A 26277-nucleotide genomic window follows, 5' to 3' on the forward strand; every position below is an offset into this window, starting at 1 on the left:
GGATGGCCTGGAGTTTGCCCCATGTCGGAAGGGAAGGCTGAGATGTGGCTCAGGCGCTCAAGGGAGACACCAAGCCTCCTGGGGCTGCTGGCACCTCTGCACTTTGGACATGACCCCCTTCCAGCATCTCCAGAATGAGGGGTATATGCGTGTGCATGGCCCGTGCTTTCTCGATCCTTGTCCCTCCTCTCTCTCTCTCTCTCCCTCTCCCCTTTCCCTCCTGCTTCCCCAGCCCCCAGCTCAGTTTTGCTCTAATAAGCCAGGCAGCAGCTCTGTCACTGTGTAAGCTCTTCACCCCGGAGTGCTTGGCTGTCTGGGATGACTTGACAAATGGTTTAGAGGTCTCTCTCGCCAGGGCTTTGTCTGCACTCACAGAAGGGAATGAAGGAAGGATGAAACCCAACAACCAAGATTGCCTCCAAGTCCATCTATGCGGTGCGCCCTCCCTGTCTCTGCTCTTGGCCTCTCCCATGGATGTGGGTCTGGATGTCACTGGCCCCACTGCCAGAGTGCATTGGCCTCTGTTCCGTGAGGGAAGCCAGCTCCCAACCTGGAGACAAAGCCATTAAGTTTCCCGTCTTATTCAGGCCAGAGACATTTGCAGAAACCAGAGTGAAGTGAGGGTTTGGCTCTCAGGGGCCAAGTTCACTGCACTGGCTCCCTAGTAATCTGGCCTTTGATAATAAGGTCAGGAATCAGAGAGAAGCAGGGAAAATTGCCAAGCGTTTAACTGCAAACTATTTATAGCTGCCAAATTTTATTTATTTTTATTTTTTATTTTTGGGACAGAGAGAGACAGAGCATGAACGGGCGAGGGGCAGAGAGAGAGGGAGACACAGAATCGGAAACAGGCTCCAGGCTCTGAGCCATCAGCCCAGAGCCCGACGCGGGGCTCGAACTCACGGACCGCGAGATCGCGACCTGGCTGAAGTCGGACGCTTAACCGACTGCGCCACCCAGGCGCCCCAATTTTTTTAATGTTTATTTTTGAGAGACAGAGAGAGCGCGCGCAAGTGGGGGAGGGGCAGAGAGAGAGGGAGACACAGAATCCGAAGCAGGCTCCGGGCTCTGAGCTGTCAGCACAAAGCCTGACGTGGGGCTCGAATTCACTGACTGCGAGATCATGACATGAGCCAAAGTCGGATGCTTAACCGAGCCACCCAGGTGCCCCTACAGCTTCCAAATCTCAGACAGCACAAGGCAATTCAATAATGATTTGAAAAGATCGAGTCCCTTGCAGCACCTCCCCCTTCATCAAGCCCTCCCACATCCCAGGTGGGTGATCAGTGCCCCTGTCAAGCCTGGCCCTCAGGGGCCAGCGCTTGTGTCAGACCCCCCAGCACCATGTTCCTGTAGCAGTGTGCCAGCACATAATTCCTGTGCTGCCCGAGGAGCCTGCACTGGCTAAGACTTATCAGCATTGATGGCTTCCTAGCATTAAATATGTACCATCAGAGTATGCAACTCCTCTATTCTTGCTTCCCTATTTGAATGCAGGGGATCTTGTCCTTGTTTTAAAAGCTCGTGAATATGCAGATTCGTTCCTGAGGAAGGGCAGCCTCCCAGGACACCATCCCCTCTTCCATGGGCTTGCTTCTGTGTCACCCGCCAAAGGGCCGCCTCTTCAGAGCAGGAAACAGAGGGACTTTATTTCGCTTCTCCTTACTTCAACACCCCACAGGTTTCTCTGACTGACCTACCTATTTCACTTAACATAGTAGTACTCTCTAGCACCATCTAGGTCTTGGCAAATGGCAAGTTTTCATTCTTTTTTATGACTAATATTTCATTGTATATATCTGTATGCACACACGCACATACCTTCTTTATCCATTCATCAGCCGGTGGACAGTTGGGCTCTTTCCATAATTTGGCCATTGTACATAATTCTGCTATAAACATCAGGGTGCATTTATCCCTTTGAGTTGGTATTTTTGTGGTCTTTGGGCAAATACCTCACAGTGTAGGGTAGTTCTGTTTTTAACTTCTTGAAGAACCTACTGTTCTCCAGAGTGGCTGTACCAGTTTGCACTCCCACAAACGGTGCCAAGAGGGTTCCCCTTTCTCCATATCCTCGCCAACCTTGTTGTTTCTTGTGTTGTTGATTTCAGCCATTCTGCCAGGTGTGAGGTGGTATCTCATCGCAGTTGGCACGAGATTTGCATTTCCCTGGCCATCAGTGATGTTGAGCATCTTTTTGTGTGTCTGATTTCACTTGTATGTGGAATTTAAGAAATAAAACAAACGAGCAAAGGGACAAGGGGGGGGCAAACCAAGAAACAGACTCTTAACTAGAGAACTGATGGTCACCAGAGGGCAGGTGGGAGGGAGATGAGTTAAATAAGTGATGGGGATCAAGGAGTGCACTTGTGATGAGCCCAGGTGCAGTATGGAAGTGGTGAATCACTATATTGTACCCCTGAAACTAATATTACACGGTACGTTAACTAGAATTCAAATAAAACTTTAAAAACAACCCTCGGTTTCTCAGAACTAGGTTGGAGCTATAAATACGAACTTTTGTAATTGGTGTTTCCAACACAACCCAGTTGATCTTTCCGGCACAGTGCTCTAGCCCTGGTGTGTGTGCCCTCCGTGCCGGAGAGGGGCCACACTCCCACTTTGCACGAGCCCTTGGAAGAGGGCAGCTTCGGGCTCTCCAACTGAAAGATGCAGCACTTCTCCTTAGCATGTTTTCCAAACCGGTATACTTGGAGGTGAAGTGACCACTGACAAATGCACACACCCACCCCCCCATGACTTCCTCCCCACCCCCACCCCACCCTGTGCCTTGGCAAGATCACACTGAACTATTGAAGGAAAGTATTTACTGAATGCAAGGAGAATATGGCGTTTCTGCATTATTTATTAGGGGCTAACAATACCCATCATATGTAGAATGTATTTGGGACATAAATTAGTGATGTTAGGAAGCACCAGTGGTCCCAAACCTATTAGGATCTCTGACACATATATGAAAACACATCACAGTCTTACCTTTTCTACAAGGCTGGGAATTGGCTGTGAGACAACCTCACAATGAAAACAAATTTCTTTAACCTTTTATTTGCCATTAGCCCCCTGAGCACTTCATCTACCATTGAGTAAATCTTGGAAAACCATCTCAAATTTTGAATTCCTAACCTTACCTTCTAACATACCTTTTCTCTTCTTTCTCTATGAAAGTAGAAAGAATATTTACATTTGTTAAGCACCTACTATGTGCCAAGTGTCACAGCTAGCATCTTGGTGTCTGGAGAGATGGGCATTGGTATCCCCATTTTATAGATTAGGTTGCTGAGACTCAAGGTCGTGCAGCTGATAACCAGGTCTGTTTCAAGTTGACTCTTCTTCTTATCCTACAGTTGACTTTCCCTGGGCAGGAAGGCAAAGGTTTTTCTTGGCTTCTATATCTGTCACCACAGTAATGCTATGTAGCACAGAACCACAAAACCAGTGGCATAAAGCCATAAACATTTATTTTTGCTCGGGAGTCTGTGGGTCCACTGAGCAATTCTGCTGCTCCAAGCCACGCTTGGGTGGTCTCAGCTGGGCTCACTCATGCACCTGCAGTCAGCTGCTGGGGCCACCAGGGTCGGTTGACCCAGGCTTGCCTGGGCCGTCACATGACAGCCAGGCAGAATTCCAAGAACGTGAACAAAGCACATGGCTTCTTGAGGCCTGGGCTCAGAACTGCCACATTCGTTTGGCTGAGGCAAATCATCCGGCCAGCCCAGATTCCCAGGAAAGGCAGGCAAACACCATCTCGTGCTGGGAGGAGCTACAGAGTCACGTTGCAAGTGGGTATAGATATTGGGAAGGGAAGAATTGGGGCCAATTTTGCAATTAGTCTGCCTCAGTTCCCACTGTGGGGCTGCTCTGCCCCCTTGGGGGCACCTGCTTCCCGTAAGCCTCCACTCCCCCTGTAAAGCCTGCTCTAGGAGCCTCTCCTCACTCACACTAAGGGGCAGGATGACAGTGCTGTGGAGAATTTAAAATGACTCCCTTCCCAAGAGGAAGGAGGGCAGTCAGTCTGGCAGGGGTTAAGTCTTCAACTCATCTGATTAAGCTAAAGCAGGTGCCCTGGCATCGGCCAGCATGCAGAGGGGATTCTGGGGGAGTGGGGACAGAACTTCCAGAGCTCTTGGAAACCACAGAGCTAGATCCTTCTCCACCTACGCCTGAGATTGTTGCTTCTTGCAGATTCCCCTTCGGAACTGGCTCCCCCTTGCCCAGCCCCAAGCATCGCGTTTTGCTGGTGGAGCCAGGATGCCCCTCCTCTCCAGGAACTCAGCAGTTCACCTTCCCACCGGCCTCTGCAAGGACCTCTCTGGCCCACGTGCTTGTGGTTTCCAGGAAGGTTGGAAGGACAAATCCATTTCCGCAGGGCTCCAGGGCCAGCCGGGCCCACATAGGAAGTGATGTTGGACGGTGGGCAGGTGCTCAGTGGACGGAGGAGGGGAAAGTAAGTGCTGGAGCAGAGGTGGCAGGCACAGCTGGGTTCCAGGAGGATGGGGACAGGCCAGGCCAGGAAGCTCATGAGAAAGAAACGACACTTTGAGAGGAAACTGGAGAGGCAGGAGTTTAAAAATCCTTATCTCTGAAAGAGCAGAGATAAGAGGAAGAAGCCATGCACAACCTGGAGACCAAATCGGGCCACCCTTGCCCTGCTCACACTCAATGCCTTCCACCAGCAGATAACTCATGAGCGCCCCCTGGGACCCTCGCGAAGTGGTCCCAGAGGCCAAACTCTGAAGCTTCTAGTCTGGGAGGGAAGAGAAGCTCCTGATTCCACTTTTCACTAGGTATGTGGTGTAAATAGCCCCCAAAGAGGCACCTGCCCAATTTGGAACTTTCCAGGCAGAACAGATTGTGTATGTTAACACAATTGTGTATATTAAGCTTGCAAAAGTTCTGTAATTCTTCTGACCACCAGAGGGGAGATGGACAGATGATGTCCCTGAGAAAGACAGCATTTGCCTTTGGTTTGGGAAAATAAGTGGCGGAGGGAGAGGCCCGTGAAGGTTAATCCACAGCAAAGGGGGGAAGGCCCTAGGCAGCCATGTCCGGTCCAGTGAGCACCAGGAAAGGGAGGCACAGGGAGGCCCGGGGACCACACGGCCAGGGGATGGCAGGGCTGGGCTTTGTACTTAGGTCAGCACGAACTGCCAAGCCCTCATCCGTCTCTGTCTCCTCCCCCTGTCGGCTGCTCCAGAAAAATAAAACTGTGTTTCAAGTCTTGGGAGTGTAACTCATTTCCGTGAGACATTTTCCTTTCCTGTCCATTGAGGCTGGTATACAGGAGCCCAAAGAACCTCCCCGCACAAATTCTGTAGCAAACTGTCAGGCTGAATTCCGCAAAGAAGAGTGTTCCAGCCCAACAGAAGGGGTTGCTTAATAGGGGTCTGAATTCACAGTCCATCCCCCCCCCCCAACCAGGGTGAGAACTTTCAGCTCCAGAGCAGGGGTGGCCGAAGAGTCCGATCCGGAATTGGGTTCCTCTTCCTTCACAGCTTCCCCAGGGACCAGGCGGGCTGGGAAGGGGTCTCTGGGCCTACGTCGAAGCTCCAGTGCTTAGTTATGTCACCCTAGGCAAGTCCCCGAACCTTCACCAACTGTTAGATGAGAAGCCGCACCCCCACCCCACGTTCCTCTCAAAGATGTTGTGGAAAGGAAGTTCTGATGGGGGTTCAGCTTTTAGCTCCAGCTCCCCACGTGGACGTCGAAGCCCCGGGCCAGACAAGAGCCCTCACGTTCCGCAGCTCAGTGATGAAGCGCCATCTGTGGCGGAAGATGTGCAGGTGCCATGAACAGCTGCCACCACGGCACCTGTGGGACCCGGTGTCACGATGAAGTGTGGTTCCAGGACGACTGTGGCCTGTGTCTGCCTCACAGAACCGAGTTCCTCCCCCGCCCCCCGACTCTCCACGCGTAAGCGCGCACACACACACATGCACACGCAGCTGAGGTCACTCACCTGGGACACCGGGCCCTGACAGGAAAGAATGAAAGGGAAAACAAGCAGGCGGCAAGTGTCAGGCAGGTGGGAGCCCTGGGCCTGCCCCTACTTTGCTTCAGTGGTGGGTGCAAACCAACTTTTCTGTCGGGAGAAACTGCGTGGTCACTGACCTTTGTGGCACCAGGGCCCCTCCTCCACCAGGAGGAAAAGGAAAGCACAGATGATTCAGGGCTGTTCTTGGCCTCTTTAATCTTTCTTTAAATGTATTTTGAGAGAGAGAGAGCGGGCATGCGCACGCGCACGAGAAAGCAAGCATGTGGGGGAGGAGCTGAGAGAAGGAGAAAGAATCCCAAGCAGGCCCCGTGCTGTCAGCACAGAGCCCAGCACAGGGCTCAAACCCACCAACCATGAGATCATGACCTGAACCGAAATCAAGAGTCACAACACTTGACCAACTGAGCCACCCAGGTGCCCCTTGGCTTCCTTAATCTTCTCTAATCCCTGGTATTGACCCTCACCTTGTCTCACTTCCCTCTGAACACCCTCCTGATGTGAATCACCTCTGGTTTTGTCACCTTGCTGCGTGCCCTGACCACACACGATGGTGCCCGTGTGACCAACCCCTGGCATGCCCTCCACCCCCGCCTCTGCTTTTCTCCTAGAGGAGGGAGAAGCAGCAGACCCAAGTGGTCTGCAGGAGCCTGGGCTAACCTCAGACCTTCCAGAAATATGAGACTCAACCCGCCCTCACCGCTGATGAACACCTGCTGTTGGGTTTCTGACACATTCCTGGGTCATAGGGAGCTACGTGGCTTGTTCCTAGCTGTTTAGAAATGGTTATTTGACCACAGTGTAATATGTTCACACCAAAGCCATTCACACTCGACTTGTGCCTGTGGGGATAGCTGGCTTCGCACCTCACACCAGCTTCCAGGCATCATTTGGGCTTAGATTTTCAAAACAGGTGTTCTCCCTCTTGTTTTTAGTTCCCTTCAGCTGCAGATCAACTGCTTTTGTAAGAATCGTGGGGTGAATGCTGTCAGTGGTGTTTTTGTTATTTCCGTAACTGTCGGGGGTGGAAAGCAAACCTGCCTCTTGGAACCGTGAAGAAGTAAAAAACTTACGGCACCAAAACAGAAGTGTGGGGTGCCAGCTGCCAGGTGTAAGGACTCTGAGACGGTTATGTGCCTACTGCCTCGGTATTTGGGGCTTTTGGACTTGCCGTACCTTTGCAGACCGCAGGCTGCATCTTTGCGTTGGTTGGTGTGAACCCGGTGGATTTAGAAAGCTGCTGGAAAGGGACACACAGGATCTGTCGGTCTGTTCTTTCTCTGCGTTTGCTGAACGTTGTGCCTTGAACATCTTTCTCTTAAAGTGGGGGATCTGAAGTGACAGTGTAGTCAAGCATGCTCCCCGTGTCGCGGAGAGGTCCAAGGAGGTTTATAAAAGCACAGGTTCCAGTACCCTGCCCCACACAGTGAAAATCAGAATCTCTGGGGGTGGGGCCCCAGAGACTGGCCTGCAAACAGATCCCCCTCTTATGGGCCAGTGTCACGGATGCTGTTTCGGTACAGGAGAAAGACGGAGAGCCAGAAGACAGGATTCTTACCCTGGGTTTGGAGCAGACTTGGAATGGTACCTACCCCAAGCCTATCGCTCACCCCCTCTAGGCCTCAATTTTCTTCATTTTAAAATGAAAATAGAGGCGCCTGGGTGGCTCAGTCGGTTAAACGTCTGACTTCGGCTCAGGTCATGATCTCGCGGTCCGTGAGTTCGAGCCCCGCATCGGGCTCTGTGCTGACAGCTCAGAGCCTGGAGCCTGTTTCAGATTCTGTGTCTCCCTCTCTCTCTGACCCTCCCCTGTTCATGCTCTCTGTCTCAAAAAATAAATAAATGTTAAAAAAAATTAAAATGAAAATAATTCTGCCAGTTTACTTGCCTCAGGATTCCTGAGGGGGGGGGGTGGGAAGGGAGCCCTTGTACATGCTCTCCTGGGCCTCTGCAGAGGTCAGCGTCGCTACATCCACTGGATGAGGAACGTGGGCTCACGTTGGAAGCAGTCTTCCAAGGTCCCAAGTCCCTGTAGGTGAAGAAGCCCGGCTTTGAATCCAGGTATGTCTGGTTCCAGACCTTTCCTTCCCATCAAGGTGCTCCTCTGAGATTTTAGAGATCAGGCGTATGCTTAGCAGTCGGCTGAGGCATGTGAACCAGCAGCATTAGAGCCGCTCATTAGAAATGCAGGTTCTCAGGCCCCACCCCAGGCTGACTGCATCAGAATGTGCATTTTAGCAAGCTCTCCAGTGATTCCTGGGCACCTTAAGGTTGAGAAGCACTGTTGAGGAAGACTTGAGATTGGACAAGAGAAAGTCTGAAGATCACGGTATGGTAAACAAAAATGCTCACAGGGATGAGCAAGGAGGCCGCCTTTACTGGGAGGCTCCCGTGAGGAGTGAACAGGCGTGGACCATTTCAGCCTTTCTGTCTGAGCTTCTGTTACCAGGGAAGTACGCCTTATCTAAGAATGTCTGGGCCTCCAGGAGAATGGGTTTTAAGATGGACACAAATTGTTTTTATAGGTGTGTGTATATTTAATTTTCAAAGATAATAGGATTACTTCTATTTTAAAAAAGAAAGACGAAAAAATCAGGAAGAAAACGTTTAGCGAAGTGTCATCACTTTTCATGCATTTCAGAAGTGACTCCTTTATAGCAGATAGTACCCACCAGGGAGGATGGTCAGTTGTGGGGGGGGGGGAGGGTGTGCTCAGGGTCCTGAAGATCTTCTCTATGCATGCTGGTCCTCAGGTTAAATCCTAAGACCCATCAGTTTGAAGGAGGGACCGCTGATACTCACACTGTAGCGGCTCCCCAGCACAAGATGCTCCCTGCAGAAGGCAATGCCCTGACCCAGGGCTCAGAAGCAAAACTGGCAAACCTGCGCTTTGAGGAATGTGGGAAAACCTCCATGCAGCCTCCCAAGATGCTAGCTTTGGAGGAGTGTCAGTCCAGTACTCAGAACTTCTCAACCTGGGCCAGATCTCACGTTTCAATTCCTGATTGGTATTCACTGTGTTGTTTACCCCTTACAAGTCACTTTTCTGAGGCCAAGTCCGTCTGTGAAATGCACAAATCCCCCGGAAGTGTCTGGGCACCATGTGTCATTGGCGTGCCGACCATTCATTTACACCTGTGGCTCCAAAAAGAGCCAGTTGGGAAGATTACGCAGACTTGCTCCCTGCCTTCTAGGAAGTTGTATAGGGTAAGGCAGACAGGATGACATACGTTAATGTCCCCCTAAGTCTGGGCTGCTTGACACCCTCAGCCCTGGTCTTTTTGCACTTGCTTCACTTCAAACTACCCAAAGTGGAGTCGGCCAAACCAACTGTTCTTGTTTCAGTCTTTCCCTCCTTGTTGTGTTGTTGTTTTGTGTTTCCTTAGTTTTTCAAAAGCCTGCAGGAATGGGGACGGTACTCCCATTCTGTTACTTCTAATTTCGTTAACAATTTTTTGAATCACGTGAGTAGAAGCTTTGAGGTTGAGAAATTACGCACTTTCAAGTTTTGATTCCAGAAAGTCATGTCAGCTCAGCTGTAAACACTTCTAGAAGCTGAATCTGAAAGAGGAACTGCATGCCCAGGCTTCCCCTGGGGAGCTGGAGGCATCGCCCCCTTCACGGTGCCTGATTTCCAGAGATCAGGAAGTTTAAGGGTGTGCCGGGAGGCAGGGGGTAAAAAAGAAAGCAACTGCAGTTGGTTTAAAACCACACAGTGCAGAACAGTCCTGGCGTTCTCTCGTTCCTCCCTTCTGCCACTAACCGGTGCCTTCCATCACCGGGAGATGAACCGGGAAGGCTGGTTATTGACAGCTGGGCAATTTGCACAATAAAGTTTAACGGCTTACATCCCCTCGTACGACTCTGTCAATGTTTTCAACGGATCACCTTCTCAGGTGCTGGTTCTCACGCTCGTACTGACTCGCTCCTTCTTCTCTTTCCCTTCAAGCGTGCAAACGCAAAGAGCAAGAACCAAACAAAGACAGGAACAATTCCCAGAAGAAATCGCGCCTGGTGTTCACCGACCTCCAACGCCGAACGCTCTTCGCCATCTTCAAGGAGAACAAACGCCCGTCCAAAGAGATGCAGATCACCATTTCCCAGCAGCTGGGCCTGGAGCTGACGACCGTCAGTAACTTCTTCATGAACGCCCGGCGCCGCAGCCTGGAGAAGTGGCAGGATGATCTGAGCACAGGGGCCTCCTCGTCCACCTCCAGCACTTGTACCAAAGCGTGATGGAAGGACTCTCGGGCGGGCACAGGTCGCCTCCGGATGAGGACAACCGACACCAAAAGAGAACGCAAAGGAAAAAGACACCGGATTCTTAGCTGGGGCCCTTCACTGGTGATTTGAAAGCACAATTCTCTCGAAAAGAAACTATTCTAGCTGTAATCATAGGCCAGGTGTTCTTTTTTTGTTTTCTTTTGTAATGGCGATGGAGTCCAAGTGCAAGCTGAAAATTCATCTCTTTGAACCGGACATTGTCCTCCGAGCATGCTAAGCGTCCCAGAAACCCAAATGGGGCCTTCCTGGAGCGAGTTAGTTTCAGTGTGGTGTCAGCCAAGCTCAGGATCACTTCCAGTGTCAACGGTCTCGCTTTGGGGCCCGTTTCAGTCAGGGTTCCCCCGTGTCACAGTGGGAATTCGGCCTGTGGAAGGATTCTGAGATTGGGCTCCCAAGACACTACTATGAGATTCTTCTGGCAACAAGAATGACCTCATTTGCTTTCTGAGTGCTTGGCCTCATCATACCACAGTACACCAAAGTTCACAGCCATAACATAGAAAAAAAAAAAAAAAGGCAAAAAAAACCCCAAAACATCAGAATGATAATTACTGAGCACAACTTTTAAATACGGAAATTAAAAAAAAAAAAAAAATCCAAGGACCTGTTTTTCCAACTCAGGCATCGTTCCATTGAATGGTTTAGAGAGCTTTAAGTTGATCCAGTTTACAATTTTCTTTTCCTTACCTCCTGGAAATCTCACGTGGTCTTGGATCCATCAAAAAAAAAAAAAATCAGTTCTCTCGAGCTCAACGTATCAAGCACAACGTAGATAAACAGAGAAGTAAGGAAGGTTCTGGATTCACCACATCTGGATTTTCAAGACGCTGATTGTGAAGTCATGAGGGAACCGTTGGGAATATGGCTTCAAGCACATTTTGCAGTTTGCTACAAATTCTGTTTGTACATAATGCAGACACGCACACTCAGGAGGCCAATTTAACTGTTACGGTACATGGAGCAAATGCAGCATTTTAAAAGATCTAGATTTTTTTAGATCATTAATGTTCCTTCTCAGTTATCAGTCACCTGGTTCCTCCTATTGTGCATTGTAACCACCACGTAATTCACTCTCACTCTTTCAGACTTCAGTTATTTCCACATCCATCCCATTGGTAGGGACGTTTTTCAGTGTTTTCTAGCAAGAAAAAAAAAAAAAAGAAGTAATTCAAACCACCGTACGTGTTACTCATGAGGGTCATCTAGTCCCAAATCTCTTCCATTGTCAAATCATCCTCGCAAAACAGCTGAGTAAATCTGGAGAAAACACAGCACACCAAAGAAGCAGAATACTGCAAACCAAAGACATTTATTACTTGCCATTTTCTAGCCTAAAAATACTGTGATTACTTTTAGAAATCAGAAAACCTCTGCGACTCCGAATGGCATTCAGCTCTTGCATCTGGCTCACCATCGGGCTGAGCGAAGCGGCTAGCCAAGCCACCCAGGGAGCGGCTTTGCCGCGCCAGCTCTGGTTCCCGGCTGTCACCTTCCCACAGCGAGGGGAAGAGCGCCCACAGAACTCTGGGAGATTGCGAAGGTCACGATGTGCATACTTACCAGTGAATGGCCCCAGGGGGGCACCATGGGGGTGTTCAAAGCAAGCCAAACGCTGCAATGATTCTTTACAGACACTTGAGACTGACTTTTTTATGAATTACTTAATCGAAACCAAAGAAACTTTTTCTGCACCTACTTCTGCAACAAACAAGACTGTTCCATTAAAATAAATAAATAAATAAATAAATACGTAAATCAATGAAAATCACCACCACCAAGAAGGAAGCACGCCAGAAAAAAAACAAAAACAAAAACAAAAAAAAGAGCGAGACACACTGTGTTTAAACAGACCTCTTGGGACATTTTTTGGAAGCAGATTGTAAAGAAAGGGTTGAGACAAGAACAGATCTAAGGAAAAGCCTCAGCGGCTGCTGCTTCATTTGACAACTCACGCGGTAATCTTAAAGTTGAAGATTGTCTTTAATTTGTGCCTATGCAGTTTTTCAAAAGAACACGGAACAGAGCAACAGAAACCTCAACAGCTACAATACCAAAGATGAGGATTTCTCACATCTTTTGTTTCAATTCATTATCTCCTCTTGTCTGGCTAAAATACTAATAGCGTCATTGATCTGTGTAAAGGTAATCAATTTTGTTTCTGAGCAACAAAAGGAAAGGGTCATTGATTTGATTTGATTGTTTCCCTTTAATTTTGTTTTATGGCTTTTCTACCCCAACATGGAATCTCTCAAAAGCTTCCATGGACTCCAAGTTTAAGATGTTGGGATACTGAACTATTCTCTCTACTCCTCAGAGTATGGGGAATAATGTCACTTGAATGTTCTTTGCTTATCCCTTAGACTTGGTTCCTTCTATGTTCAGAGTCTCAGCATCAGGGGAGGGAAGGGGAGTGAGGGTCAGGGTTAGGGGTCTTGGTGACACATCCTCTCCTGAACCACAGAACCAAAGAGTTTATAGAGGAATCAACAGCCTCATGTTCATGTGATTGCTACATCATAATGGCTTCATTTGGGGGTGGGGGGAAACATGTAAAAATAATTGCCAGTTTCTACTTTTCTATTAGCTTTTTAAAAATCAGCTGTAAAGTTGCATTTCTAAAGAAAGATATATATATATAATATATGAATACATATATAGATTCAACTTGACATTTGGTGATAACCCAAAATTATTGCCGTCCAAATCCATGTCTTGTTTTGGTCAAGTGCTTCATTTTATTAAGCATTCGGTTCAGAATTTTGCTCATCTCTCATGACATCCCAGAGTCCATCTTCCACTGTGGGTGATTTGGAGTATTCAGATTTCTGTGGAAATTCCCAGGAAAGGTTGAAAGTCCAATTCAAGCATTTCAACATTTAACCTGTTGATCAATGGATTCATGGTGCAAATGAGTTTTGTACTTGGGGTCATCTCTATTCTACACCTCAACCACGATCAAGGTGGCGAGTGAGGTCTGTCCGTGAGACCCGGTGCGCAAGTGGGGCAGGGCCAGTGGGGCGCTCGTCTTCTGTAACTGCTGGGAAGGCTCAGTGGGCCAATCCCACTGGCTATGGAGATGAGGCCAGCCCAGAAATCTGTTCTCCAGGAGCTACTCTGTCCCGTCAGGGTGTTCTAGATCCCCTCAGTGAGCAGATTCACCAAAGGGAATTCTCACAGGGGAGGTCCAACTCCTGTTGCAATGGGTTGATCAGTTTCCTCAGGGTGGTAATTACCAATTTGTATTGACAAGCCTGTGTGCAACCACAGCGGGCGCTGGAGTGAGGCAGTGGTGCTGACTGGGGGCTTGTCTTGATCCCGGAGAGAAAATGCAAAGCAGGGTGCAGGGAGAATCCCAGAGTCCTGCCCCTGGGAGCCCCACCACCCATTGTGCCACCTCCTTGCTCCCGCCATGTGAGTCCCCCTTTGCAGGGGCAGCCGCCACGGAGCCGTGAAGGAACGCGACCCTCCAAGGCTTTTGTACTTCATCCTACCTCGGATGTTCCGGGACTTTCCCCTGTATCCTTTTGTCTCTTGCTCATACCCCATTTCCCCTTTGTCAAATGACCTAGGAAAGAGTGTATTTCAGCAGGGGAATGCTCCGTATGGGTTGAGAAAAATGAATTTCAACTTGGCTATTTCTAAATGAAATCCTTGTGACTTGCGGCCAACATTCTGGAGACTGGATTGGGGACCAAGCCTGCTCGGTTTGGTTAGTGATCCTTGGCAGGCTAACCTCACTGTTTGGGTTCTGGCATCCTCTGAAGAGGTCAAGACCAAAAGAGGCTGCCTCTGAGGCCTGAGATTTCCATACTGGTAAAATCTGGTGTAGCCACATACACCCCCTCAGTGTTCCTGGTGACCTGAGGAAGATGTCATCATGTAAAAAAGGCAAGAACTTCCCTCCAAGGACTTCTGTTAAGTGTCCCCTACTAGATAATGTCATACCGGAGAGAAGCGCTTGCCTTTAGAAACGAGTTACATACATATATAAATACATGAGCGTATTCATATATTTATGTATCAAAATTTTAAGCCCGACAGAATTTCAACTTGTAAAAGTTCTGAAAGAAAGAAAAAAAAACAACCCTGCTAATTGAAAGGTAATGGAATTTGACTCAGTGGGTTTCCTCAAGCATTTTAAAATTTACTTTAAGTTAATGATCTCAGAGAACATAACCATTTGGGCTTGGACTTCTACTTTAGCGTCTGTTTCTTCAAGCCAAGAAAAATTCCAAGCATGCCTCAGCCATTAGCAACAAAGGGGACAGTATGAAGGGACAGTTCTGAACCAAAATTCACATTCCTGAGGCAACAGAAACCTAAAGGCTATTGAGTGGAAAACTACTTTTCTTTATTCCTGTAGGGAAATTGGCTCACTGTTTTGTTTTTAACGTGATTTTGGTACTGGGGATATAAGTCTTTCATTTCAGGGAATTGTTTAACAGAGCCAGCTCATTTCTTTCTTAAAGGAAAACAGCAACAACAATAAAAGCTCAACCCTGATATTTAAAGACTTTTCCAAAATGTAAAATGGTAGGTTGTACCCCTTGAAGGTAGAGGAGAGAAAAAGAAATGAAGGACCCAGCATGACTCTGTCTCCGGATACATCAGAGCATCACCTCTGCGTTTTTTTCCCACAGGCTCTTGGCAATTGTGGGCTTAGGGAATTTAAGCAATTTTTCATTCTAGCTGAAAGGAAATCAAAACTAGGAAGGTAAACCTGACTCTCTCTCTCTCACACACACACACACACACACACACATATATATATTCATATTCATTTTTGTAATTCCAACAGTGTATTTCAAAGCCAAATATAATCAATCACTTAATCTTACCTATGCCGGGCACCTACCTTTTAATGCCAATCCATTAAAACTGAATAAATGTTTTAAAAAATCACTACCACCCGGTACAGGCGGGGACACTTTCCCACTTTTGAAAATGCTGGCAGAATTACTGAAGTGTCTGATTACCATTACCAAAGTGTCATAAGAATATACCTTGGTGGTGAACTCTGATTTTCAGGAGGTTGTACAGTAGGAATTTTTAAAAATATAAAAAGAACAGCCTGAGTCCCAATATTGTTGAAGAATAATGGACTATATTAAAAAGCAGAGGAAAAGAGATGATCATGTGGTTAAGGTTGACCCGAAGGCCCCAACATGAATACTGTGAAAATAACAGTCATGATTCTTAACAGATCAGAGATGGTTTTTTGTTGTTGTTGCTGCTGATGCTGTGTGATTCAGACCTGTTAGCCTAACTGGGGGGAGTGAGTACGCAATGATAGATGGAGGTGGTGTGCCTAGAACTTTCTAACATTCACGTGCAAGACTGGTAGCTTCATAATTTTGTACACTTAGCTAAGACCAAGTCACCTGTAAAAACAACAGGAGATTCTAGCTTTCAAGTAAGGCCACAAAATCCTTCCTAAAGGAAGAAGTCCCATAAATTAATGACATTGGCTTTAAATAAGGACGTCCCAAAGCTTATTTTCCGTCCATGATTTATTTCCTTCCGGGGGGGGGGGGGGCAGGGAGGGGTGGTTGTTTTAGAAAGCCTCAGAATGTGTTATAAAATACAAAAATAATTATTAAAATAATATAAGGCCTTACATATGGGTAGACACAAAGCCTGTAATTGAGGCCGATGGGCTATCGCATGAATCCCACCGGGACCAGAAAGGCTCATGGTTCTCAGATACCAAAATGACTCTGACAGTCTGAGGCAAGTTAAAGCTACAACCCCAGCATTCCTTATAGGGTTTTGAATTTGGTTGACTGGAATTAACCAGCTAAGACCTTTGTAGCAGAGAAAATGTGTATAGGAAAAAACACATTGCTACAGGGGTGTTCATTCCATGGAAGCCTTCCATTTCACAGACACTTCACAGAACATAAACCTTGGTAGATCAGTTTGCCTAAAGCTTATACAGTCCGTCGGCGTGGATGTATACGGATTTAGGGATGTCTCTCGACATCCCTATGTATCCCCGTAGCAGCACATATTACCTGTGGGTGTCCACACTGTGCAGACATGTGTGCACAGACATCTCCATACATAGCTACTGTCATCTGTTACAATAAATGAATTTAAGTGATCATTTAACATCTACGTGAGCCTTCTACGATGTACCTTGCTGTATTTATTATAACGTTGAAAAAAACTGAAGTGCAGGAAAGAAAAGTATCCCAGCATCCTCGTGGTGTACACTCGGAATTACTTTCATTTGGGCACATCCAAGATAAACTCAACTTTCAAGAAACCTTGGATATTGTTTAATCATCTGAGGAAGAATGACACATATGCTTGATGACTTCGGTTGAATAGCTTTATTCTGGATCTCTCATAACTACGGCTAAATCCAAAGACCTGGAAAAAGACAAGAAAGAAAAAAAAAAGAAAAAAAAAACAAAAAGAAAGAAAAAAAATAGCAAAACAAAGTGCAAACTAATAGGAGAAAAATGAGCTCTGGTCTCCAGGGTTGAGACAATGTGCTGTGGTGTTGTGGGGGCTGCACCAGCTACAGGGGGAAAGCGGGGATTTTTTTCTTTGTGCTTGTCACATCTCAGTGGTCTTTATGAACATGAGAAAGCTTGAGAGGTTACGATTTCCTGCTTTATTTTCATTTAGACTTTCGAAAGAGACTATACATTTTGTCCATCAAGAGAATGAAGACAGTTAAAAGAAACTTTTTTCTCCCCCTTGTCTCTTTGGGTTATGACCCAACAAGCTATGTACCATTCATGTAATTAATTTATTTAAATTAGTGTCTAGCACACAAACGTGTAGGATTTGGGTAATTATTTAATCGTCTTACTTTGATTTTACTCCTTGTACTTATTTATCAAAGTATAGACCAACGGTGCATCAGAGATGCAAGCTTTCATTTAGAATTCTCTTGAAAGGTAGTTTGCTTTATAAAGCAGTGAAATTCTGTTACAGACAGGGAAGAAATACAGGTTACCAAAAAAAAAAAAAAAAAAAAAAAAAAAGGAAAGAAAGAAAAAAAAATCAAGGTATTTTTCCTTCTTGAATTAACTCTGGAAATAGTTTAAATAGTGATTATTAAATTATTTAATTTAAGTTTGCAGCCCCACCTGGTAGCAGGCAAACTTCACCTTTTAATTATTGGGGCCCTCAGAGCCTTCCTATCGTAACTTATTTATTTAACTTATTCAGCATCTACAAAAGGTGCGCCGTATAGTTTATATTTTTTATTTAAAACAATAGAGAGCACTGCAGCTTGTTTGCTGTCAGAACAACAGAGCAAAGTGTGTGGACGAGCAGATGACTATTCAACCCGAAACTGTACATTCAGACCCTGCTTCACCAGCCTGGATTTCAGGGCGGCTTCACAGAAACTGGAAAAAATAAATTGAAAAGGTCGTAACAGCAAAAAGAGAGAAAACCCTTACACTAGCTGCTTCCAAGAATGAACTCTGTGTGTGTGTGTGTGTGTGTAAAACAACAAAACAAAAAAGGGAAAAAAAAAAAGCAGAAAAAAAGGAAAAAAAAAAAGGAAAAACTTTCTATTTCTAGTGAGAACCAAAGAAGGCTACCTCACTGACTTTTTCCATTTGTAATTTTAATCGTGTTGAAGACACCAAAGATACCAAAGATTTCTTTCTCTGTGCGGTCTGCATTTTGCTTGTGCTCTTTTATAATTTTAACTATTCTCTCTGACATATGGTATTTACAGCGGCTCAGATACCCCAAAGAAATAATTATCTATGTGACGGTGGCTGCTAATTTGGAAAGGGATATTTTCTGTGTTTCTCTCATTTGTTCGCTGTCCCCTGCACATGTTCAGATGCTGCTGTAATTGGATTCCTTAAATCCCAGTTTCAAATTGGTGAAGAAGGCTGGATGGAAGTGGCCTTCAGTGCTAGCCACGACCTCTGTCCCCGCTTTGGAGCTGTCACAGTAAAGATTTCTAATTCCTGAACCATAGAAATTCTAATCATTGAGGGGAAGAGCTGGAAGGGACCTTAGAAATCACGTGGTCCAACCCCCAGGGGCCTGGAGGAGTGAAATATTTACCCAAGTCCAACAGCTGTCTGGAGGCAAAGCCCAGACGGGCCTCCTGCCCTCCTGTTCCAGAGCTGCACCCCCGGCTCAGTGCCACCTCTGCATGAGACGGGCCACATGGCAGCAGAGAGGAAGGTGGCAATCCCGTAGCCACGAGCGGAGCCTGGGGCTTGTCACTTAATGTTTTCACGCTGTGGAAGAAGCCACAGGTATTACAGCGTTTGTCCAGTTAAAATCTCAACGTGACGTCACCTATGATCAGTCGCTTGTAAAGGTGGTCGGTCTTGCGATATTAAAGCTCACAGAGGGGTTTTCACCCTGGCAGTGTGCATTGATCCGGGTGACCACTGTTGAACCTCTGCGTTACAAAATGTTGTATATATAAGCATTGAATTCAGCGAGAAGAGAAAGTTCATTCTTGGTCTGCTGAGTTTAATGATTATGGATATTTTTAGGTCATATTTATCAGGAAAGGGAATTTGAGCAGTACACGTGTGACACGGAAGGGGTTCGGCTTTTGGCCTCTTCTTCTTGATTTGTAGGTGTGTATACTTTGTTTCTAGGCCAGCTCTGTATTTCTGAGAAGTTTAAGCCTCACATCCTTGGATCCTTAAGGATTATTCATTGTAAATGAAAGATGACCCTAAAGGTTCACAGGAATAGACAGGCCACTTTAAGAAACAATTGACTTGAAGTTGCTTCTCTCTTCCCTTCTTACTCATAAAATGAATTGGTCTTTTTAAATTTTCTTTTGGGTCCATTCAATGATTAAATCACCATTAAGATCCATTCATCAGAGTGATTTGTATGTTAGCCAATGAATCATTCGCAGCTTTTGACCAAACGGGTTTTAGACATAGGCAAAGATCCCCCTCTAGTCTTTATGGCTCTTTATTGAGTACTAGTATTTCCCACTTCACATAATAGAGTTATCTTTGAGCTTTTAAAAAGACCACTAGGCAAAGAAGCTAAGAAGGGAAAAGACCAATCGGCTCATGTGTCCCATGCACCAAAAGACTGTAGCCAGTAGAAGGCAGACTGGCAGGCCAGGAGCCGCTCACCCCTTTCTGCAGTTTCCAATACAGATCTATTCGAAAGTCCTCTCCCGTCCAGACAAGCTCCAAGCTCCATCTTCCCCCATACAAGGCAAACTCGTAAGGCCTTCCTTCCATTTGGTTTTCTTCCCCAATTCCTATTAAAAATAGAATCCTCAGAATACCGGGGAGACATAAGAAAGAAGATCCGACGGCTGAGCAAGGGTGCTCCCCTAGAAGCAAACACCTTCTTCCCCAGCCTTCCTACCACCAAACCCCCACAAGAGGGAACCTAGAGAGAGCGACTGCAGCCTGAACACAGAAAACATCCCTCGACTGGCAGACCCCTCCTCAGCAACACCCCCGCCCCCGCCCCCAACCCCAGCCTCATGCTTCACTTGCAAAGTGTGACATAACCACGGGACGAGTGCCTTGCTTGAACCAAAGCAACGATTTAGCCAGTCTGGACCTCTCTGTGCTTTTTTTAATCCTTCCTGTGAATACCTCAGCTTCAACTGGGCCTCCATACGGTAAATTGGTGGGCTTATTGTACTGTGGTGCTTTGCAACGCAACCCTGCAAAGAACACGATTTGTACTAATACCAAAGGTTCTTTCTCTCTGTCTCCTCCTTCTGCCTCCCCCGTTCTTGTCCCTTTTCTAGTCCTTCATGGTTCCAAAGCTTTACTATGAACCTGGGCATGTTGGCAATGCAGACCGCGCAATTCCTTACCGAATTTTCTCAGATATACCTCATAGATAATAGTGTTTAGAGTAATGTTATTATAGCGTATGTAATAAATTATTCACTGTTTCTTTTGGTAACTGTGATTTAAAAAAAGAAAAAAAGAAAAAAAAGCTTTATACGTTTTAGGTTGTGCTTTTGTAATAGACAAAAAGGTGCGCTTAAAAAAAATGTATGTTCTTTTTTGTTCCCCCTTTGGATTTTATTTATTCTGGATTGGGGAAAGTTGCAGAATGAGCCCAAAGTTTACAGTTTCATATTTTGCTGAAGAAACAATCTGTGTTCATTTGCTCTGTTGAAAAAAAAAAAATTATTTTCTACATTTGTGCTACTTGGTCTGAACAATTAATTGTTCTGTGTTAACAGTGTAGTATTATAATTAGCAACTGCCAATCAGTGCTATAATTTTATGCATGAGGCTAAAACTTTAGCAGTGTGATGCATTGTGGTCTTAATAGCAACATTTTTCATTTTGAACTAGATCTTCCCCTTTGGTTCAATGGACTTTTTTTATGCATGGGCGCCCATCGTTTGTTAGCAATTGTGGAACAGTTGTGTATACATTAAACTGTGAAAATGTACACAGTTCAGCCTCAGACATTGGTAATATTGCTTTTATTGGGAGATGTCTCACCTCAAAAATACGCTTACATCTGTTGGGATTTCAAAATGAGTCAGATGGAATCAAGTTCCAATTTTGCGAGAAAGGTCATTCCAAGTTTGAGTTACCAACTTGCATTCCACAAATTGGGATCCTCATGACCCAGCAGTATCACTGTATTTGAGAGGGGTCTGGAAACAAGCGCTGAAAAACAACTCTGCATTTTTAATGTCCTCGGAAAGGAGTCACTTTGGCTTTATGTTCATGACCTCGGACCTAACTGGCCTGTGTATTTGGAGATGTGAATTCATCCAGCCCTCGCCTCTCCTAGATCTCTGCCTGGGAATGGCCACTTTCTGCTTGGTTTCTTCTGGTATTTTGTGGTCAGGTCAGTTCTCAGTAGCAACTCAAATGGAGTCAATATCGGCAATTACTCTCTGGCTTTGTTGTCCATTCTCCCGGACAACCCCACCAACTGTTCCAGTGATTTAGGCCAAAATGGCCATTTCTCAAAACACCACCTGTGCAGCCAAATCATGCTTCTTGCTCCCAAGAGTCAGAGGTGACTCTGTTTCCTGCCCAACAATTTTGTGTTTGTCCTATAGGGAGTATAAGAAGTTTTGAAACACAGTTTTGGGAAACCGTCTTGGTTTAAACTCCCCAATTTTCTGAGGCCGCTGTATCTCAAAAAGTATTTTACAGTTGCAGTGGGTCGGGCAGACTTGTTCTTCCTTACATTTGGGGTCTGAAACTCATTCTCAAGTTTCATACCTATTTCCCAAATCAGTATGCTTGACATAAAGCCAAACCAACTGCCAAGCACACTTTATTCTGCGTAGGAGGGTGCAGTTAGGGAAACAGTGGTGAGAAAACAGCCATCTGCTATGCAAAATATCGGAAATCACCAACAGTGGAACATTCCTATTATTGGTCAATGAGAATTTGGGGGAACGCGCTTTCATCACCAATAGAAACAAGCATATTTTTTATTTGGCCTTATAAAGTAGCTTGTGATAATAAAAGCTTTGTAATATATAGTCTTTTTAATTTTTTCCCCTTATTAATTTGCCAAAGATGGGAATGGATAGAAGAATTTTCAGTTGGCTTTTGTAAGACAGTTAATGATTGTAATAGTGTTCAACCTTCCAGAAAGCTTTATATGTTCTTCTGCAATAAACCGAATCAATTGTTTGTTTCAGTGAAGTTCTCCTCACATGCGCAAACCCACAGATATCTTGGTGCAGATTTTGTAACATCGACAAAGTTCAAATGCATTTTCGATCCAAAGTAAACAGAGGAGTGTCTGAGACATGAGCGTGCCCAGCCCTTTGTATTACAAGCAACGCATGGGTCTTGCTCACTAGGATTTGCCAAGAAGACTTGTCTTACGAAACTCGAGGTATATTTTGTTATGCCATTTTATGTCCTTTTTTTTTAAAAAAAAAAAAAACTTTGTGGAAAGTGATATGTTGAATCAAGTGTAAGCTGAGTTTTCCAGACAACTGAAGTAGCTACATCGTGAATGTTATTTTGTTATTAAAAGGTTTTTACTCAATGCTTTGTGCCCGTGGACGTCCTTTCCTTGGAGACACAGAACTATGGAATTTCCTCAGCTTGGCCTGGATTCTGCTCCTGCTCTCATGGGGGAACGTGGCGATGGCCTGGAAAATTAAGGTCCTGGGCAAGAAGGTAGATTTGGGCTCTAGGAAGAGATCTCCTTGAGTGTCACTTTAAAGAGAGCTGGGCCAAGCTTGCTAACTTTATACTCTCTCTCTCTCTCTCTCTCTCTCTCTCTCTCAATGCCAGCACTTCTCTGAGATCCCTTGTCCTTGAGCACATGCCAGCATGAAAGCAGACCCCAATTCTCACAGGAAAGGCAAGGAAGAAAGAATAGCAATCCCCAATCTTCAATGGCCCACCAAGCACCCATCTTTCCCCAGGTGGGGCTCTGCCAGCCAAGGATGTGGGTGCCCCATCTGGTTGGCTTCCCCACCTTAACTACTGCAAAGCATACAGGTCCCACAGTCCAGTCGGGCTCTTTCCAACCAGAATCCCCCTTACCACTCTTCCTCTGCATCCTGGTTTAGTTATTCCATCCACTTTTGTCCACTTTTGTCCACAGTTATGTGGAAAACAAAGAAAGGTATGAATGGGTTTTTCTGTCATTTTGTTTCTAATTCGTACTTCAGCTAGTCCCAGTTCTTTGATCTGGAAAAATACCAGAGAGAAAAGAACCCCTCACTGCCTCTTTGTGCCTTGCTGCTCTCTGAGGGGGCCATGCACATGCCCTGTGCTATTGATCTTTCGTAAGGGGCCGGCGGAACCACAGCAGTCAAACCAACCAGGACATGGCCCACCAAAGCATACTTTATCTCTGCTTGGAAGTCCTATTTAAGAAGCTGTACAGCTTGGAGTTTCCTCCATCTTCCTCGCTTTGACTCAGTTTGGCATTTAGTTTCAGAGTCAGTTTGCTCTCTAGGAAAGTTTTTTTCAGATTATGACAGGGAGCCTGCTACCTAGGAAGAGAGGTGAAGTATTCAAAGGCTAGCTATTGGGTAGGGAGTCATACCCGGAACAGATACTTCCTTGAAGACAGAATATTATTTCCTTTCTTTACTATGCCACTTTGTGTCTAAGTGGTGCCGGCAAACTTTTCACCACGCAAGGTTGTAAGACGTCTGCCAAATTGGAATTCCTGAAAAAAGAAGACAACTTTCACATTAACGGAATGGTAAGGAACATCTAAGTTTGGCAGGCAAAGACTGAGATAATGCAGGCATATTCTTGGTGCTGGGTTTTCTTCTAATCTAGATCGCCAACATCCAGATCTTATTTCCCCCGCTTCCTCCTGGAGCAGTTCAGGCTTTTCTCTCCCAGTCTAGGATGCCAAATAATTTTATGGGCAACAATAATAGGGACTGACCAACGTTTCAATTAGTTCTCTTGAGACTTCATCCTTTGCTTTTCTCCAAGAAAGTGTTTTCCTGGACTGCCGAGAAAGAGCCTGGCCAATTTTTTTCATCTTTCCTATTCACATATTTCTACCCAAATTAACATTTTATTAGTACAGGTACAATAGATTCTTTCTTGGTCAATGAATTCTTACTAGAGAAGCTATCCTTCCCCCAAAGTGAGTGAGAACAAGTTCCAATGTCTTTTCTTTCATGGGCTTTTGTTCTCAGGATTGAGTGAGTCCTGGCTGTTTTCTCACTTTAGGCCCTGATCTCAAATGTGTTTATTTTGGGTACTAAAAACACGTTTTAGTATCACATGCTGGCCTGTGGAGCTTGAATCCTTTCTTGCAATCTGTTGGTTGCTTTGTGGTTTTAAAGGTGACTAAGATGAGGGAAGGGAGGAAGAGGAAAAGAGAGAAGAATTTGCCCCAGCTCTATTTAAAGTTTTAAAATGTAAAGAGACTTGTTAAGCCATGGGAAAATGGCTGTAGAGGGTTAACACTCCCCGCCCTCATTCGGAGCCGTGTTCTGCCACACGACTCACAGGTCAGCTCTTCTAGAAATCCAGCCTTGTTGTAGAAACCCAGCTACCTTTCATAGACCTCTATCCAGATCCAAGATGACAAGAAATCAGAGAGTCATGTGCACACCTCTTGTTCTGTTTTCCTGATTTTTCAGATATTATCTCCAAGAAAATCACAGAGGAAAGCTTTACACTTTATTGGTCAATCCTTTTGACATCGCTTCTCAGATTTAAAATCGGTAAAACATACCCCTAAAACTTGCACTCCTTTTTATTTTGAAAAAGAAAACCCACACACTAGTTAATCCACATTCTTATTTTCTTTACACCCTGAGCTATATTTCCAAAGCATATTCTATCCCCGATTTTGCCCCATCTCAGACATGTTAAGTCGGAATGTGCTGAAAGATTTTCCAGGGATGGTCAACAGGGTATATGTTCAGTGGCTGCCCTGAAATCCTGGTGGGGGTGAGGATCACACACCATTATCGAGGGGCTGCTCACCCCTTGATAAGCTCCCAATCCTTTGAAAGATTTCTTTGAATGTTAACTGCATTTTCAATTTTGCTCATTTCCCACTCTGATGTTTTGTCCACAACATTGCTTACACTGGATTCTTTCTATTTTTATTCCTATCATTAAATGGTAGTGCTGTAAATTCTGCAATTAATGTCAAATAAACTGCTTTCATTCATTGACCATGGCTCAGTTGGCTTCTTTCTCTTTCCATGGAAAGGATTAAGCATCCTTCCCCTATCGCATCCCATCATGGTTTCATAAAGAACAGTAAAGTTGCTCTGCTTTAATGATTGCAACTTCTTTACCTCTGACAGGACGCAAGACACATTTCATAATTAACAAATCTGTCAACCGTGTTATCAACCATAAAGGTTTGGGGATGCCCTGTAAAGACTGTCTTATTCCTAACCCATTAAAACATTAGAGATGACCTATCCTAACCTTGTCCTTATACAGATTGCATTTGAGGTTGCATGTGGCGAATTAAAAAGGGGATCCCTTTATTGTCACCATATGGAAGAATGAAAACAAACAAATTTGGAGCCAGAGACCTCATATGGAATTTAGGCTCTGACATAAATTACATAGTTTTCAGGAAGTCACTTACACTCTCTGGGCTTCAATTTCTCCAACAAGGTTAAGGTTAGGATAGGTTATATCTGAAGCCCTTTACAGCTCTGTCAAGAGCTTTTGAAGATAGTTATATTTTTGGCATAGGTCATATCTTGGCATATTATTTTTTAAATTTAATGAGTTACAGAGTTCTTTAATCCATTTTAAACTTAAATATCCCCAAGCGGCAAAGGAGTTCCACTGGACCTTTGGTCTAAATGAAAAACCCACTTATAACCCAGCCCATGAAGCAGTTAGTGCCTTATCTAGGCCAGTGGTTTTCAATTCTGGATACATTAGAATGACCTAGAGAACTTTTAAAATATACTGATACTGAGGTTCATCCCAGACCAATCAGATTTGACGGGGTGGACCCCAAATACTTATGTATCAGTTAGCTTTTGTCATATAACAAACCGCTCTGAAACACAATGACTTAAAAAAAAAAAAAAACAATCACGTTCATGGGACGCCTGGGTAGCTCAGCTGGTTAAGCGTCTGACTTTGGCTCAGGTCATGATCTGGCCATTTGTGGGTCTGAGACCTGCATCGGGTTTTGTGCTGACAGGTTGGAGCCTGAAGCCTGCTTCAGATTCTGTCTCTGTCTCTCTGTCTCTCTCTCCCTCTGCCCCTCCCCCACTCATGCTCTGTTTCTCTTTCTCAAGAATAAACATTTTAAAAAATTAAAAAAAAAAAAAAACATGTTCAAACACACATACACACTCAAAGAAGCCACCGTGTTGGCTGTCAATTTGGAGTGGTCTCAACTGGGTGTCTCTTCTCGTCTTGGCTGGCTCATGTATCTGCCTGTCAGCTCCCCAGGGGGACCGGCTCGGTCCCGCCCAGATTTACAGGGAGAAGAGTGAAAAGAGACTCTAGGTCTTGATGGGAAGAAGTGCACAATCACATTGCCAAAGGAGGAGTGAAAAACATGCACTTTTTTTTTTGCAATCTTCTATAATC

At 45.4% G+C, this 26277-nt stretch overlaps 1 protein-coding gene across 1 annotated transcript in view; it reads left to right on the forward strand.

Moving 5' to 3' along the window:
- The window catches only part of ONECUT2 (one cut homeobox 2), a 58916-nt gene extending 34035 nt beyond the window's left edge, over positions 1–24881 (forward strand). The window contains exon 2 of the mRNA XM_086683087.1: positions 9960–24881. Within this exon, the coding sequence (XP_086539213.1) occupies positions 9960–10246 (287 nt within the window). The 3' untranslated portion in view covers positions 10247–24881. The remainder of the gene's footprint in view (positions 1–9959) is intronic.
- Positions 24882–26277: the final 1396 nt, after the last annotated feature.

The sequence above is a fragment of the Puma concolor genome, chromosome D3 (genome assembly GCF_028749965.1).
Source record: "Puma concolor isolate L17-30 chromosome D3, mPumCon1.1.hap2, whole genome shotgun sequence".
NCBI classification, from domain to species: domain Eukaryota; kingdom Metazoa; phylum Chordata; class Mammalia; order Carnivora; family Felidae; genus Puma; species Puma concolor.